The sequence below is a fragment of the Centropristis striata genome, chromosome 11, assembly GCF_030273125.1.
Source record: "Centropristis striata isolate RG_2023a ecotype Rhode Island chromosome 11, C.striata_1.0, whole genome shotgun sequence".
In the NCBI taxonomy this organism is placed as follows: domain Eukaryota; kingdom Metazoa; phylum Chordata; class Actinopteri; order Perciformes; family Serranidae; genus Centropristis; species Centropristis striata.
In genome coordinates, this window is record NC_081527.1 from 35373757 (window position 1) to 35392444 (window position 18688).

The 18688-nt window shown below is 37.9% G+C and overlaps 2 protein-coding genes across 3 annotated transcripts in view; one reads left to right on the forward strand and one right to left on the reverse strand.

Annotated features, from left to right (window-relative positions):
• Positions 1-5078, reverse strand: part of yes1 (YES proto-oncogene 1, Src family tyrosine kinase) — a 42262-nt gene extending 37184 nt beyond the window's left edge. The window contains exon 1 of the mRNA XM_059344555.1: positions 4704-5078. The gene's annotated coding sequence lies outside the window, so the exon portion shown is untranslated. The remainder of the gene's footprint in view (positions 1-4703) is intronic.
• A 6495-nt stretch (positions 5079-11573) lies between these two features.
• adcyap1b (adenylate cyclase activating polypeptide 1b) lies at positions 11574-16956 on the forward strand. Of its 2 annotated transcripts, XM_059344558.1 has the most exons (5): positions 11577-11621; positions 11767-11871; positions 12786-12920; positions 13245-13349; positions 13964-16956. In XM_059344558.1, the coding sequence occupies exons 1-5, from the start codon at positions 11599-11601 to the stop codon at positions 14142-14144; spliced, it is 549 nt and encodes a 182-aa protein (XP_059200541.1). In that variant the 5' UTR covers positions 11577-11598; the 3' UTR covers positions 14145-16956. The 2 variants fall into 2 exon arrangements, with proteins under 2 accessions (XP_059200542.1, XP_059200541.1); XM_059344559.1 differs by lacking the exon at positions 13245-13349 and having other exon boundaries at positions 11574-11621.
• The last annotated feature ends 1732 nt before the right edge of the window (positions 16957-18688 follow it).

Below are 18688 nucleotides of genomic sequence, written 5' to 3' on the forward strand. Positions count from 1 at the left end.
AAAAATGCAAAAATGGATGAAATCCTCGCATTCCAAGAGGAACAATGGAAGCAAAACAAAAACAAAATTCCACATTATATAATATCTGACAAGGAAGCTTTCATTTACGATACAGGGATGAAAACGGGTGTGTAAAATGACAGTAGGTGGTTATTGTTGACGTTTTATTTTTTAAATGTGTTACTATTTTTTCTTTTTTGTGTGTTATTGTTGTTTGTTTGTTCATTGTTGTCTCATTATGACATCATGGGTGTATGTGTACTTATGTGTTTGTAAGTTAATAACAAGTTATGTGTGTTAATAATGGTAATAATGAGTTTATAAACTACATTACTATGTGTTATACATACATATATATAAATATTATTGTTATATAACTGAATATAGTAAATTAACATAGGGAGAAGGGGTGGGATTTAATAAGCTTTGGCTTCTTCCCACTCCTTTTGAACACAAATAAGTGTTGAGTCTTGTTGTTTCATTTTGTGTTGTTGTCTTGTATTTATTGTTGTTCGTTTGTTTTTAAATGTTCATCTTTTATTTTGTGTTCAAATAAATTCTCAATCAGTCAATTTATTCTAATAGAGTTCCTCCATACTGCACAACTTCCAGTATAATCTGCTCACAAAAATGTGAGAGTAGTTCTGATAACAAAGGTGAGTATGAATAGAATATGTTGAGGTTTGTGCAACAAATCAAGCAGATTGAGCGTGACGCAGCTCTGAACTGTCATTAACCACCTGACTAATCAGATAAGATGCAACTCTGGAGTATTCTGGGAGAGGCCCTTCAACCTTTGAGCCACTGCCTTGTGTAACTGTTACGCTCACTTGGGACAAAACGGACGAGTCATTGGGTTGTGTATTCTGCGACTACAGCTCATCACTGAGTTCTTTTTAGTGCACAGGGATGGATATCAAACCTCATAATTTAGGGATGCTAATTTTATTTTTTCCCCTGACCAATAGCCAACCCACATTAACCAATCATTTAACTTTTAACAGACAAGCAGGCAGCGGAGTCCCAGTTCACCCGTCAGACTCAGACATGGAGTCTTACTGTTTTACTTGTATGAAAAACACTATACAAACTATACTTTATAGCAGTTCAAGTCAAATGAACAGCTTGAAAGGGTACAAAGGTAAGTGGTGAACTGCCAGAGGTAAATAAAAAAAGGTAAGCTTAACCAAAACTGAAAAATAATGTACATTTCAGAAATATGCAAGTAGGCCTTTTTCAGGGAACAAGAAGTGGGTTAACAACTTAACTCTATGGAGTCTTGGGCTATTTTGTCCATTTTTGAATTCTTTTCATGTCTTTGTAAGTCATTTTGTGTCTTTTTTTGGTCATTTTGTGTCTTTTGGTGTCTTGTTTTGTCATTTTGTGTCTTTTTTTAGTCCTTTAGTCCAACATAAAATGTGATTTTGAATCTTTTTTTTACTTTCAAAACACTATCATGCTCAATAAAGAATTTTAAATGTTGCAAATGTGCATTAATTTCAGAGTACACTGAGACATTAAACTGCATCATTTTCAATTAAATTCTGGAAAAGTTGGTGTGTTCTAAAACTTTTGACCAGTAGTGTGTGTATATATATATATATATATATATATATATGTCAATGCTATACATTGGTGGTCCACCAATGTAAAACATAAATAGAAGTTCAATGTTCAAACTCTGAAGTCTGATTGATTGACCCGTTGACCAAATACTTTTTTTGTTTCTTTGTTAAATGTTAGACTATCTTGTGATGGATTGTGTGTTAAAAAAGGCCAATGTACAAGAAAGTTTTTTCCTTTTTTACACATTTGTGTGTCCTGGTGGGTTCGTATCTTGCTAACGATCTCATGACCCCTTAAATGTTATTTTTATTTATCCTTTTTTTTTTAGCCAGGAAAGTCCCATTGAAATATAAGGTCTGTTCTTCACCACATAATCTAACACACATCTAAATTAACTTTGCACATTTGTTTTGGCCTCAAAAGAAAAAAACATGTTGTTTCAAACTGAAAAAAGCTTTTTTCCAAGCCTTTTTTAAAAACTTAGCAATATTCATATAAAAAGTCAGTTATCATCAAGCCATATGATAACCTCATAATTTAGGGATGCTCATTTTATTTTTTCCCCTGACCAATAGCCAACCCACATTAACCGATCATTTAACTGTTAACAGACTCAGACATACTTTCCGCATTCTGTTTCTGTGGACTTGCACCAGTTGCAGCCATGATGTTGCCTTCATTGTCATGGACACATGTAGCCACGTCCTCAAGTCTCTGCTGCAAGTTAAGTTGTGAAATGGTCAGCTGTGTGTTTCCCTGGCATACTTTGCATTAGTAGGACAATGTGAAGAACCAAAGACCAAAAGTTTTCGGTTTACAACGATATGAACCAGAGAAAGGCAGCAGGACTCTCCACACTGCAAAAAAAGAAACGTTGGGTGAACTCAAAATTTCAAGGCAACAAACTTCGATAAAATTTTAAGTTGGGCAATTAAACTAAATATTTTAAGTTTTGTTTTTGAGTTTGCTCAACTCTGAATTTCTCTGGCACGATTGTAACGCCGCTATGAAATGTCAGCTAATGTTGTGACCACAATTTTGAGTTAGCATTGATACGCTAATGGCTACTCTTGTAGCTGTAACAAGCAGCGCTGCTAGCATCAGTTAGCCGCTAGCATCAGTTAGCCGCTAGCATCGGTTAGCCTCTAGCATCAGTTAGCCGCTAGCTTTCGCTAATGATCGAATTTCCCAACAAAGAAATAAGAGTTATCAGAACTATTGTCCCTTGTTGTGAACCCCAACTTAAAGATATAAGTAACAACAACTCACCAACTTGTTTTTGAGCAGACAACTGGCTTCCTTTGTTGTGCTAACTTACATTATTGCCCTAAATGTCAATAATTTATATTTCCAAGTTTTACCAACTTAAATCACTGTTTTAGGTAAAAAAAATACAAGTTGGCTTTTTTGCAGTGCATCTGATGAGCTGAAACCAGTGAATCTTTGCGTTTCGGCTTGACAAAACTAGATTTCGAAACGATTTCACGATTGCTACAATGTTGTTTTCCATTAGCAGGAAGCCCATCAGGGGACTGCTGAGCCCCTGCATCACATCACAGCGCTGTAAGAGATGTTTTCGTCCACGAGACGAACCTGCTCATGTTATGAAAGATAAATGTAGCGTGTACGCCTGGAAGTTAAGTTGACAGACTTGCTCTGTAAACACTGGCCACAATCACAGAGCGATGAGGAGGTTCCAGGGGCTGCAAACCGCTACTGAAGCGTAACTCAGTAATTGCCCTGGCACACTCTCTGAGGCTCAGCTCGGTCTTATCTTCAGGGCAGCCTGCCATCTCTGCCAATCACTGTGAGTGGAGGGGGGCCGGCGGAGTGGGAGAGTAGGGGGGGGAGGAACTTCCTTCCGAATCCATTCATGCCATTGAGGCCACCTGCTGTGCCCGTCAATGGCTAGAGCCAGGCTGGAAGAGAGAAAGGGCCATCTTCAAGCTATAAAATAAGAAGAGCTCTTCTTGTTCTGTGTTGCCCTCTGAGGAAATGTAAAATCTCTTTTTGTCGTCAGAAAAATAAACGTTTGTTCACTTCGCTTGCATGCAAGTGTGTGGTGATTTATGACTTTGACCTTTTCCGCTGCGGCACAAAGATTGGAAGCTTTTAATCAGCAAACTGTAAATATACTGTAGTCTCATCCGGGTTGTGAGGACATTTAAGGAGTATGTGAGGATCCCTTAAAGCCTCAAGTTAAACTCAAGTCCCTGAACCCCGGCCAGCACCACCTGTTAGCAACCCTCACTCCTCTGCCAACAGTCCTCTCCTTTCCAGCTGTGTGTGTGTGTGTGTGTGTGTGTGTGTGTGTGTGTGAGGGAGACAGGACTGTCCAGCCAACTGGGTCTGTACTAACAGAGGGATTACCATGGAGGAGGATTACTGTGGCACCGGAGTATATAAGTACCCACAACAGACACATGCACAATCAGGGACAGTGGCTATATGGACAGACACACACACACACACACACACACACACACACACACACATTACAGCAGCATTCCTGTACTTTATATCTTCTTACACACTTGAATTTTGTGGTGTGTGCCAATCGGGGAGGTGCCGTTTGTGCACCACCACAATAAAAGCATGCAAGAACAGATTTGGAAACTACGGCAAAAGGCTTGAATTACAAAAGCTTTGTCATTCTGAAAGATCTTTGGTAATACAAGGTCTTACAATAAAGGAGCATAACAGCTGGGGCCTGTAGCAGCTGATTGTGCGTAAAGAGATAGAGAATGGGTGAGGCAGAAAGGAAAGGGTAGGTGGTAAAACTTTGTTTTGTGAAAAAAAAAGACTCAACAAACTCGTTTAAGTTACAAAAAGGTGGTTTGATTTATTATTGTGTTACTTTTATGGCTAAATCGATGCAAATGCAGCATTGTTCCAGGGCGGTTTGGGAGTCTTTCCCTCATTGTTTTCTGCTCCCATCGACTAATACAAACAAATAATCCCAAAAATCCACTTCTAGTTCAGGATCGGCAATGAGACAGACTTTTATAACAATGCAACAAACCAAAGAAACTCTCCTGTATCTTTTCCCCAACTTTCTCCAAGTGTCACAGCACTACAAGGCCCTGCTCACTCACTTCCAACACAAAATGTTGCAAAATTTTGACGAGCCCACTTACCTTTAAAGCGACCTTTGCACTGTTGTACTTCGCCTACATGCGTCCTGTGGTCTTTTTGTTCCCCTCCACGTTTTTATTTCACGTCGACAATGTAAAGAAGTGGAAGCGGCCAACAGGAGCAGGAGTCTCTAACGTGGAATCTCAGTCTTCGCTCTGTCCCATACCGATTAACTACTTTCCCAGCCCAAAGTCCTCCGCTGGGATCCTTTATATTCCTTCACAACGAAGACACGCCGTCGGCTGATGAAGGTTTCTTTAAATGAGCGAGTAAGAGCCAAGAAAAACTGTTAAAATATCCAGAAATCACCGCCTGCTGATGGGTCAGGGTTGCCCTGAAAGACACACAACAATAGCCGGACTAGTGCCGAGGAGCCGACGAGGCCGAAGAAGGAATAGTGCCGCGTTCAGGGACTCAGATTCGACTCGTACATTCAGGTTTCATAACTTCTATTGATCCTTAACCCATAAGAACCCAGACCCAGTAATCCTTAAAAAGGAAAATGATAGTGGATATACTACAGACCAAGTAGACCTTATGATATTTCTTATTTTTAAATAAATAAACTAGACCCATTTTCTGCTTACAGAAACACAAATTTGCCTTTTTCTTTGCATCTCCACAACATATATCAAAATTGTGACATTAATAGTGCTGTTTAACAATAAATTAAGATTTGTTTTTAACTAACAAAATAATATTAAATCAATAATAGATAAAAACAAATAACCATCTGCCTTTTTTGTTTTCATCTCCACAACATATATCAAACTTGTGACTTTAATAGTGCTGTTAGACAACAAATTCCATTTCAGATTTGTTTTTAAGTAACAAAATAGTAATAAATCGATAATAAATAAATATAAATAACACTGCCTTATTGGACGGCTTCTCAACAAGCTACTGTAGCTGTAGGACACTGAAAAACACACTTATGTACTTGAGAAAACATACATGAACATTACCAGAACATTTAAAATGTTTGTGACACCCGTGTCACCGTGGGTTCTTATGGGTTAAAAACGGATTAATGCAGTGGCTCCAGACCTTTTAGGTCCGCTTGTGAACCCTACCAACAGTTGCATATGACTACCTTTAACGTATTGCATATATTTTGTTTGTTTCTTTGTTTGTTTGAAGGTATTTCTAATCCTGTCTCTGGCAGTCCCTGTTTTATTTTCATTGAATGATGTTATTGAAATTATTATTAAACACAAAGTATTTTATCTTCATTTATTATGTTTTACTTGTATGAAAAACACTATACAAACTAAGTCTCATTGATTGACTCGTTTACAAAATACTTTTGTTTCTTTGTTGTTGTTTTTTTTTAGAATATTAAAGAAAATATCAGACTATCTTGTGATGGATTGTGTGTTAAAAAAGGCCAATGTACAAGAAAGTTTTTTCCTTTTTTACACATTTGTGTGACCTGGTGGGTTCGTATCTTGCTAACGATCTCATGACCCCTTAAATGTTATTTTTATTTATCCCTTTTTTTTAGCCAGGAAAGTCCCATTGAAATATGAGGTCTACACATCTAAATTAACTTTGCACATTTGTTTTGGTCTCAAAATAAAAAAACATGTTGTTTCAAACTGAAAAAAGCTTTTTTCCAAGCCTTTTTTAAAAACTTAGCAATATTCATATAAATGACATGCAGGGCCATCACCTTAAATAATAACAAGTTTTTTGTGGAAATTTGGGCTGCAACTTATGACTATTTTTGCATCGATTATTTGTTTGACACAATATCCCATTGTCATCAAATTGTTGTTTTGTATGGACAACAATCCAAACCTAAATGTATTTATTAATGTATTATTATTCAGAGAAAAGCTGCAAATGAGATAAATTGTGTAATATTGGTCAACTGATCTATTCAGCTGTATATGGATATTTTGTAATGCAGCTGCATGGTAAAAAAACAAACAAACATCGGCCATATGCTTTATAATTTATGTTTCATAACACATAATACAAAATAAAATCAGTAATGCCTCAAAATTTCACCAGGAGAACTTTGGTGTCTAAGGAAAATCAATTATTTATATTACTGTGTTGTAATACAGGTTCATACTTGCAAATGTTATTATTTTCGACGACACTTGAACGTCACATCATCTCCTATTGAATGGTTTTCCCTTGTGTCCAATATGGCCGACATCACTGGCTCAGACTGAAGACAAAATCCTCCATCTGGCTCAGTACCAAATAGATAAAACAGTTCTATTTTTTATAAGGCGTTATATCAAGTATTTATATACTAAAATTGCATAATTTTAGACATATACAGCGGCGCTGTATCGTGTCGTTTAACCTTTTAACCTTATTGGCAACATGCAGCCACCTGGCGCCCTCTAGGGGCCTGTAAAGAATGAAAGGGCTCTACATGTTCAGTTATATTAACATTAAATAAATAAAGGCCTGCAGTTAAACCTGTTTAACTTCCTGTCAGTCCCATAACATTTCCAAAAGGAAACAGAGTGGGCCTGGATCTGTCATTTTGTTATGGACAGTTCAGAATCAAAAACTTTATTGTCCTATATGACAGAAGATCGTCAGTTATATCAATAATTTAAAAAATGAGACAGTTGTTACTGAGAGTGGAAAGCCATAACTAGATTTCTTGTTAAACATCTTAGGTCTCTTTTTTAATTTTATTTCTAACTTTCTTTCTCTCTTAAAATTTGTATTTTTTAATCTCTTTATTATAATAATACTGTTGAACATATGAACCCATGAACATTTACGTGTCTGGAAATGGGCATTAAAACTTCTATGTGTGCCCTGAAAATATATTTTTAAAAACTGTAAGTGTGTGTTAAACTCTGACTACAATAATACACCACTGCAGGTTCAATGCATGACACCTTAAATATAGATATAGTTTGAAGTGATGCTGAAGTGATTTGCTGACCCCTACTGACTCTGACTGCACTGTGCACACACACACCTCTGCAAGTCTCCCCAGGGGGACGTCTCTCTCTCTCTCTCCATTAAAATACACACACACACATGCACACATGCACACACTCATGCATGCACGCACACACTATACTAAACCACTGGGTATAGTGGTGTATATAGGGTTTAGTCCTCTTCAAGGGGTCACAAGATTATAAAAGATTTAAAATGCCACATTAAAAACAAATGTAAGAAATACATAAAGGTACACAATCAACAGGTGTTGTTATATCGTTAGCCTCATAGCATATTTGCCTAAGTCGTATTTGAACGTTTTCGGGAAACAAGAAAATACACAATTTTTAGTAAGCCCATTGGTATTCCTAATTGATATTGTAACAGTAAGTTCAAATAGAAGTGTGAACAAGTTTGCATTAAACACATCGATTTCATAACAGATAAAAGTGACTTAGGCAGAATATGCCCTGACTAAGGCAATTTTTCTCTTACATATAAATAATGTAGTTTGGTTTGTATGTAGCCACAAAAATGCCTAAGTCACAGAGATGACTAAGGCAGAAAGTGATTTTGGACTCTAACATATGTTCTGATAGGCTGAGAACATATGCAATAAGGCAGAAAGATGCAGCAGTGGTAGGAGAGTAAAGTTAGGCAGATATCACAATTTGGCCAAAAAATGACTTAGGCAATTATGCTATGAGGCTAACGATATGTTTTCTTTGTATACATGCATTTAGTATGTCACAAAGCATACATTATAAAAGTTATCCACTTTACAATGTGTATTGTTTTTCACTTTATTTGCTTTCATTTAGGCAATCCAGAGAAGATGATTAATAAAAATATTTCTGTACAGTACAGCATAATATAATTTTGTTCTGACCTTTCAGCAATAATTGCTTTTTTGTTGTGAAATATGGATAGCGTTACATACTCAGGTCTCTTATATGACTCACTCTGAGATGTTAAGAGAGTGAATAATCACAACACAGACATCCAATCTGCAATAACAGGTCGCAATGCTGCTTCATTTAAATGCTTTACAGGCAATAATGTCCCTTTGCTAGTCTCATTTGAAAGATTGTATAATAACAGTGGGTTCTACACATGCAGGAGTGAGATCTTCATCTCAATGCAAGTATATGATTAAATAAGATTAGACAAACTTTATTAATCCCACATTGGGGAACATCACTTAATTCAGCAGTTTAAGAGTCAAAGAAGTGACTGGGAGATAAATAGAAATGAAACAAGATAAAACAGGACAGATATACAAATAAAACTGCATCATTATGAAAACTTTTTGTACAGAACATAGAATGCATAAAACAATTGATTGGAGTGATGGAGAAATTATGTTTTATTTGATTTTTACTTATTTATTATTTAAATTGTCATCAATTGACTGCTACTGAACATACAGTATGTTTATTAACATATTTATTGTATTTCATTTATCTTAATTTTCTCAAATTTTCATTACTAAAATTGGTTGTCAGTGAATAATATTTGTATTATTATTTTTTTGTGTGTTCAATATCTTTATTGAGTTTTTCATATAACAAAAACAACAACAACAAAATAAAACAAAGATAAATACAAATATAAAGCAATCGGCTGGAGAAACATGAATGGAAGGTTATGACATGTATTCAAAAAAATAAAGCTGTACAGTTTCTGCTCCTTCGCATATATACAGGATGTCATTATGAGTAGCCAAATATACATTACACAAACCAGCACAGACAGCCACAAAAACAAACAAACAGAGCTGTCTTAGACAAAAACAACAACCATAACAACAAGAACCACAGGGGGTAAGCCATATCATATATAAATTAAAAAAAAGAGATCATATATGATACATAGAGATAAGTGGGGGGATTGTATTATTATTTTAATTATTATTATTATTTCTTTCTTTTCTTTTATTATTTTTTAACTGAGAGTACTGACTCATGTTTTCCTTCTGCGAGCTCACCGCTGATGACGAATGAACCTAACATGTTTCTCTTGTTGTCCTCATGATGGCGCCGTTTGCTCAATCTACAGAGCCACATCTACACCTGCTGCTGCACCAGGGCCTAGTGTTAGTCCTCTGCTCCAGTTAAAACATATGGGGGTTTAAGTTGTGCTCACGCCCCGCCAAGAAGAAGAATAAGAAGTAGTGTCTCGGCCCCCTAAGGCAGTGACTGTCTCAGCTCGTCATTTTGCGTCAGAGTAAACAAAACGCTGACGTGAATCCCCCCTCTCCTCTTTGGCAAACTCTTCATTATGTTGGTGAGCTATAGGTGTGATTCATTGCTGTACAGAGCTGAATCAAAAAGGCGCAGTAACCCAGAGCTGGTGATTAAAACGTGGCCCCGTTGATGAGACTTTTAATTTGAAGGAATCTAATACAGTAGACATTAGATTCCTTCAAATTAGAAGTCTCATAACTTGCATCCTACACACTCAGTTTTATGTATGCCATGAATATTAATGCCAAGTTTATACTTAACTGTTTGACTACATTATTAGCAAATATAAGTAGCATATTAAAAAGAAGCCGGAAGCATAAAAAAGATTCAAATTCTTGCCAAAGAAATGAGCCAAATGAGGCTCCATCAGGCCCGACTGCTTCCTGTTTAATTTCTACACATATAAGCATGGATACTTTTCTCCACTTTTTTTTCGTTTAAACGCATCAATCAGCGCATTATAATGACAATTTCAGAACAATGTTGATGGAAATGAGTGAATCGTTTCTAAAGCCACGTAGGCTGATGTCTCTGTGAACCGGCATCCTGCGTCACAGGCTTCAAATCAGATTACGTGCCTCGTTTATTTCAACAGTGTAACGGATAGGGCCGAGGCCTCAGCGCTGTCATTGCGCGACCATTAAAGCCACCCACTTCGATATCCAGTGGACAATTATTGGAAATGATTAGAAAAAAAGTGACTGTAAATACAGAAAGCCGCAATCTGAGACGAGTGGTTTCAGCACTGGACAGCTCCTGAGTCCCCAGAGGGCCTTGAACTTGGTCAGCGGATGTCTGACTCTCTCTCTCTTCCATCAAAACCATCCCGTCACATGAAACCACCAGCAGAGATGATCATTTCCCAGCTCTGTCATAATCATAAAAGCCTAATTGGACTTATTGATGAAGCGTGGGAAATAACCCGCAGCGGTGAGGGGCTGAATTATATCCATGTATACATTCACACACTTTTTTTTTTGTTTTGATTTAAAAGGAAGAAAGTTTGGAAGTAAACTTCCATCTTAGGAGGGAGGTGGAGGGGGGGTGAGGGTGACGGATGCATCGATGAGGAAGGAACTGTACTTTTATATTCCGGGAGGCAAACTTGATGACGTCTATAGCATCCTTAATGTGACATATTGGAGGGAGGAGGAGGAGGGAGGAGGGGGAGGGCAAGGCTTACGATACATGGATAAAAATCCAAGGCAATCACAGCACAGGACAAAAGTTTAGAGCAGCGATATGCAGACGAACACACGGCGCACTTTACCACCGAGTTTCTGTTCGTCCGTGGCTGCCTCCGTTTAAACTGTGTCTGGAAAGTGAGATAGGCTGCACTGAGGGGAACATAAGGAGGCGACGGAGGCGCTTCAGCCCAGGAAAGAAGTGCCGTGAGAAAGAAACCGTCTCTCTCTCTCTCACACACTCACTCTCTCTCTCTCTCATACACACACACACAACCACAGCCGCGCCCGGATCACATCCTACAGCACAGCGCTCTCCCTGCCTCCCTGCTATAGGTATGTGCGGATTGTCTTTAAACTCGGATTGATGGAGATAAAGTAAAAGGAAATTATTTTTTTTCTCTGCTCTGCATGGAGATCTGCTGTTTTTCTGTTTTTGAATTACTTTGGCGCTGCATGCAAAGGATTCAGTTAAACTTTTTTTAAATGGGGGAAAATTAAACAGAAATCCTTTTTGTTTGTTTGTTTGTTTGTTTGTTTTTTTGATGAAACGGACGCTGTTTATCAAGTAAATTATTCCATCCAGCTTTGTAGTTTGTGATGAGAGACAGCATGTGATGACAGAACAAAGAGCCAGCATGTTGTTTCTATAGGAGCCACTGACTAACCTGTTTAATGTTGCGTCTGTTTTTTTTTTTTTCATTTTCTAACAGCATGGCCAGTTCGAGTAAAGCGACTTTAATCTTGCTCGTCTACGGAATCTTAATGCACTACAGCGTCTTCTGCACACCTATCGGACTAAGTTACCCTAAGATTAGGTAGGTATATGTGCTTCATAACCTCATTATAGTATTATTTAACTGATACTGAACATTTTTTTTGTTCAATGATGGTATTGCATTGTGTTTTAACTATTGGGATTTGGATGTGGTACTTTTATCTCTATAAAATAAAGTGTGCGTAATTACGCACAAACTTAACGCGTCTTTTTAAAATAACAGATTTGTGAGGAATTACAGAATTATAGTCATTTCATCTTGCGTTGCAGATGACAATGGAAATAGCGTGGAGGTATCTGTCCGCTGGGACGCTTCACAGAACTCCCCTTATTAAAAATGAGAGTGCAGTCAGTGCAATTGATAGCCCCTGGGATGACGGTGTACTGGCGTCACCAAGGAGAGGCGAGGCAAAACGAATAGGAGAGGTCTATCCATTTAAGATTTATTCTTTTTCTCTATGAAAAGCATATCTAGAATTTGGGCGTGGTTCTTGCTGATTCTAATATTTCACGATACTAATTGTGGCATTCTTTTAATAAAAACATTTTATTTTACTCCACGCCTGCACTCAATGTGATCATTTTCACACCCATTGTTTCGATTCTTAAATAATTAATGAGAATGTAGCCAGTGTTGAGAGCAGCAGCACAGCGTTTGTATAAAACACGATGAAATAATTATTATTATTATTTTTAAAAGGAGAAAAAACACATATTTAACAAATTTTAATCCATTGTTTTTTTAAATTCAAATTTAAATAATTCGTTTTCTGGTTTTAGTTGAAAACACCTTCAGATATTTCATTTATTTTCCTTTTCTTGCCTTTTTCTATAACACATTTAATCCCATAATGATTTTAGTAACGGATGCAGACATTCTGGCATTCTTTCACTGCTGCGTCCCACTTGTGCACTGATCCAATTTGTGCTGAATGCTCTCCATTTATTTTGCAGACTTGAAAACGACGCCTTCGATGAGGATGGGAATGCATTATCCGACATGGGTTTTGATAGCGATCAGATTGCTATACGAAGCCCGCCATCCTTAAACGACGACGCGTACACTCTCTACTACCCACCAGAGAAAAGGTAAATGTGCCTTTAGATCGCAGCTTAAAAAAAGCCTTGAGCTGGATTCCATTTTAATGACTTATTTGCGATAATGTTTGCTTGCTTTGTTTTTCCCAGAGTTTCTCATGTTATTTGTTCAGTGTTATTTTCATACCGAGTAGCCTAAAATGTTGGTTCCAAATACTGTTAATAATAAAAACGGAAGGATTACTGTGTGCAAAATACCTGCACCTGATGTGATTTTGGAGCTACGGATGGGTGTGGGGACATTTTAGGCTACTTTTGATCATTTTGTCTGCGCTTTTTTGATGATCTATGTGTTTTGGCGTTTTATCATCTCAGATCAGAAAGGCATGCTGAGGAAGAATTAGATAGAGCCTTGAGGGAGATCCTGGGTCAGTTAACAGCGAGACATTATCTGCATTCTCTGATGACAATTCGTGCAGGGTAAGGGCATTTCTTATAACCTGCAGTCATCATTTCGTTATGTTTCTCCGCTGGCTGCTGCATCCCTGTCTATCATTTCATGTGCGTGTTTTCATTCCATTTATTTTTTATATCTCTAAATATATACATATTTATATAGAAATTTTCATTTTGTGAGTTTTTGTTGTGGCGTGGCGTTCATATGTTGTCCTCCTTAAGAATGAGGGTCTGAAGCAAAAAAAAAAAAAAAAACTAACAAAAAAAAAACATCGATTTATATGATTAACCCATAAATTGATTTTTTTTCTCTCAAGCTTTAATGAAAAAAAAAAAAAAAACATGCGTCAGAATATGCAATGGGCTGCACATTAATAATGTATAACTTTTCTAAAACGCTTAAAATCACTGTTTCTTTTACACTGTGTTGGTCTTTTTCAAACGAAAAAAAATGATAAAAGGCCCAGAAATTAAATATTAATGATTGTAGGCAATTTTGCATTAAGTCAGGATAATGAGAGATTATCAAAGATGTCAAATAAAGAAAATTAAAAAAAAGCTGAATATGTTGAGAAACGGTGCTGCAGCTTTAACTAATGATTTTTTTGTTTTTTTTGTTGTTGTTGTTTTTTCCCCAGTGATGACAACAGCATGGAGGAAGAGTCAGAGCCCTTATCCAAAAGACATTCAGATGGGATCTTCACCGACAGCTACAGTCGCTATAGAAAGCAGATGGCCGTGCAGAAATACCTGGCAGCGGTTCTAAGAAGGTACAGACAGAGAGTTAGGAACAAAGGACGCCGACTTGCCTATTTGTAGCGTTGTTAAAGCGCCCAAACTGCCCTCCTGTGTATATACATCCAGTCGTTAAATCATTCAGATATATCTGACCAACCAGTGGATTGCGCCTGTGTTCTTTCAACATGTATTTATGTATGAAGTAAAGCCATTAAAATGAATATTTTAATAATAATATCGTTTTTTTTTCTTTTTGTACAAAAGCACTTGATAACGCACAGTTATACTTTGTGGACCAATATTTTATTTTCATGTTAAGATGTTGAAAACAAAACAAAATGACTTAAAAAAAAGAAGAAGAAGAAGAAATTAGAAAAAAAAAGATAATTGTGCACCTTCAACATTATGCGCTTGAAATCTCTAAAGGTCATCTACATATGCAGAAAATAAATAGATTTTAAAAAGACAATCAAAGTATTGAATGTTATACTTATTTTTGTAACCAACGTTCTATTTTTTTAGTGTTGTTTGTTTTCCAAACAGGCCCAAAGAAGCAGTGAGCATGCTATGTGAGGCATATCCGGCTTATCCTAAATGATAGATGTTGCCCTTGTGCACCTCCTCCTCGCTCCCTTAATGGGAGCTCTGTGGGTTTGTACAGCTTGCTGCCCCTCCAGGGGAATTCACATGGCTTTTGTTGAACAGCCTCTCATTTGATGGAAAAACTGATTGACTTACACCCACTTATGTAACTGGTGGTAAAAATCCGACCCTCTTTTAAGCAGAAATTTAATTGCAGGCTTTTGCAAGGGCATTACCACCTTTACTAAAGATAAAGGAAGCACTCAAGTTGCTGTTGCAGCAAACACTGCTTGCTCACTTGCCTCAAAGTCATTTACAGTAGGGAGATAAATCATGCTCACTAGGACTGTGTAAAGAATGTTCCATCTGTGTGTATTATGTATAGTATAGAAATTACACAGTGCACATATTCACCTTAATGTTGTCAGTCAACAGAATTATTTGGAAGAATGTGCTTCAACTGTTGATTGTATTTGGGCAGAAACACTCAGAAAGGACCCAGATCATGTAGAGATGCAGGGAACGAAGCATTGGAGAGGAAAGGTAGCAGAAATATTTTAACTCTTATTTCTTATTTAATGGTGCATGTGGACACCTTGCTAATTTTTGCTGCATGCTATCATGCTTTTTTTGGATTGTGCTATTTGGGAGGTGCTAAGCCTATTTCAGCACCGCCCTCCCCCTTCAGATGTGTTGGAAATATGAACAAGGAGGGCTAGAGGTGGTGGAAACTGGTACTGCACTGACTTGTTGAATTGTTACCTCCCCTGCTGCTGTCATTGTGGATATCATAAGACAAGACACTGGACCCCTTTTTGCTGATTGAAAAAAAGAAGAAGATTCTTTTTGCTTCTAGATAGCCGTGCTAAATAGTTGATTTGACAGTGCTGTGGTTCATTGTTAAGAAGAAGCTGATCTGTGTTAGATGTCTACTGAGGTTTGTGCAGTGAGGATGTGATAAAGACATGAGGAGAGTGTTAGGTGAGGGAGAGGTGTGCATGTAGAGGAGGAGAGAGCAGGAGACAAAGAGATAATGTGTGTGTGTGAGAGAGAGAAAACAAAGTTACATAAGGTTGCAGCGCCACAAGCCTGAGAGAGATTGTCGCACCTGGAAACAAGAGGCGAGAGAGAGAGAGAGAGAGAGCGCCGCCGCCTCTCTTCACCCTCCAAAGTGACATCAGGGTCAATGAGTCTGATAGAAAATATCAGATGTTGAATTCCCTTCACTTTGGTCTCAGCAGAAGGATGTGAGTGAAGCTGGACGCGGCCACTCTGAGATTCCCTGAATGAAATTCAGCCTCCAGCAGAGAGGGATGTTCCCACTGACTTTCATTAGAGATATGTATTTATTCAATATTATGCAAAAGCAGCTTTATGCATCCCTGCAATCCAATCAGTGGCCTGTGTTCCCCCGTAGAAACTATCAATACTCTCCTTCAATTTGGCTTTATCCTACAGGCTTCTGTGTGAATGTGTGTGTGTGTGTGTGGATGTAGATGTTTGCATATCTGGTGCGCATTCATGTTTATGTGTGAGTGCATTTCATGTTTGTTTGTGTGAACGAGTGACTGAGCGCGCATGTGGAGGTGGAAACAGCTTTTGGCTTTGGTGCCTTGCTTCGACGTGAGAAAAAAAAATGAATTAAAAAAATTCGCCACAAGTGACAGATGGCAATTTTAGTGGCCCTACAATGCTGCAGTCCATTAGCTTACATTGAAACTTCCTTTTACTCTGTTTTAATCGCTCAGCTTAGTCTGCCCCAAGAGTAGTAGAATTAGGCTTTCTTTTAAAGCATGGCCAATGATTTATAGAGTATAAAAATAACAAAAAAAAGAAAAGATTGTATATGTTGATGGAGCAGGCAATGTGTGTGTGTTTGTGTGTGTGTGTGTGCATGAGTTTGGGGTGTTCAGTGTCTGTGAGAGTTGTGAACAATGACCAGTGTTTGTTCCTGTTGATTATGAGGTGTTGTTGATTATTTTGATATTGGTCAGTAATCTATTAATCAGAAAATAGCCCCGACATCTTATTTACAACTATGTGCATCACTATTTAGATTAAAAGGGTTTCAGAACATGACAGAGATGTTGTTGAGATCATAGAAAATGCCTGTTGTTGATATTTCTGAAAGCGCCAAACGCCTTACTTCAATGTTTAATCTCTTATCTATCTGAAAACAATGTGTTTTAAAAGTGAACCTTAGTACAAGTGACATCGTTATACACACAGGAGTCCTTATATGGGGTTTTACGTTTCTCAATGTTATGAAAGTGTTGTAAGATTTGTATGAATAAATTTTTGTAAACAACAAGATTTTCTAATGAATGTCTAATCTTTGAAATACGTCGTTTTAAAGGTGTTTTGTGAAGCATAGAAAGTGCAGCAACGGAAGAGTTTGTTACATATCTTGACTATAGTCTTCTTTTGTTTGCAACTTACATTATAATAAAGCTTAATTCTACCCTAAAAAGTTTAATAAACATAATCTCCAAGGGCCACATTTGTTTGAGCAGAGATATTCTAATGAAACAAGCACAAATTCAAAGTCACATCAGAAAGAATAAAGTGAAACATCCTCCAGCAACAGTTGATCTCTAGTGGGTTATGTTGACCTGAAGTCCTATCAAGTTAAATATATCTTTCCAAAGCCAGATCGAGAGAAATAAAAGTGAAAATATTAAAGAAACTTGGTGCATTGTGCAGAATCGGTCTATCAGCAAGTGGAAATACTGAATTATGAGCAAAAATAAAAAAAAGTGAGGTGTTTAATTGATCTTCACAGATCATGGTATTTTCACGTGGTTTTAGAATTTCAACTTACAGTTTGTAAAACGGAGAAAAAGCCTGAATACATTTAAGTCAATGCACCTGTAACTCAAACTGAAGAACCATCCAACATCTCAGAGGAGCTCGCCAAGATAAGCTACGACCCTGCACAGAGCAGCAGAGCTCACACAGCTTCCTCCTCCAGCAGCAGCAGCACCGCGTCTCTCCTCTCACTCCATCCTTGGCCTTGGAAGTGCAGCTGTGTCCCGCGGGAGAGGAGGATGGGTGTGGCAAAGCAGCGTGTGTGTGATCTGATCCTCGTCAGCCAGCAGGAGTGTGTGTGTGTGTGTGTGTGTGCACATGCACCAGAGCTCAACTAACCCAATCAGAGATATGTTGCATGGCAACGGTCCACAAAGGGACACGGTTATGTATACGCATGTGTCAAGTGTGTTTGTATGTGTGGAAAGGGGGTGAGAGATTATGTGTGAATGTGAGCATGTCTATGTGTGTATTTTGCTTTTGGTGTGTTGAACAAAAGCAGACCTTGAGCAGACTCTGCACTAGCATGGGCTTCTACATTAGCACTTTTGTGCACATACACACATCCTGCAGAAGAGAGGAAACGCAGAAACACACTGTATGTCTCTCACAGATACTGTAATAGCAGCAACAGTCCCCAGCACAGTCGAGCACAGGTTGTAAATATGATTAATGAAATTCAACAAAAACGAATTAGCCACAAGAAACTGCCACACACACACTCCGTGACATACATCTTTTGTTTCCTCCCTGAGGATGTTGATTCATGGGAGTTGCCCGGTTGCTGAAAAGGCTGACAGATTGTCGATTGTCAGGGTTTGAGCTACCTGTGTGATATATAGGACATCTCCATTCTTTATTTATCCCCCCCACCCCACACACACTCTTTCTTCCTCTTCAGCTGTCAAGAAAAAAAGCAGGCTTAGTCCTCTTGACAAGCGGAGATTTTCCCCCTGTAACATTCTTTACAAAAATCTTAACAAAACACACTGAGCGATTCAGGTGAAATGAACAAAAAAATTACTCATAGATGAATTGGCTTTGATATCCACTCCCTTATACGCCCACAAGTGTATATTGAGACAAATGCTCCAATTTGTTTGTGCAGCAGTAGGCTTCACATGAGAGCCCACCCTGAGCCAATTTGTACATAATGTACATTAATGCCTGAATCAATAAAAATGGCTCCTCCCCCCTCATAGTCCCTGATCATCACTCCTTTATGGCATGCATCG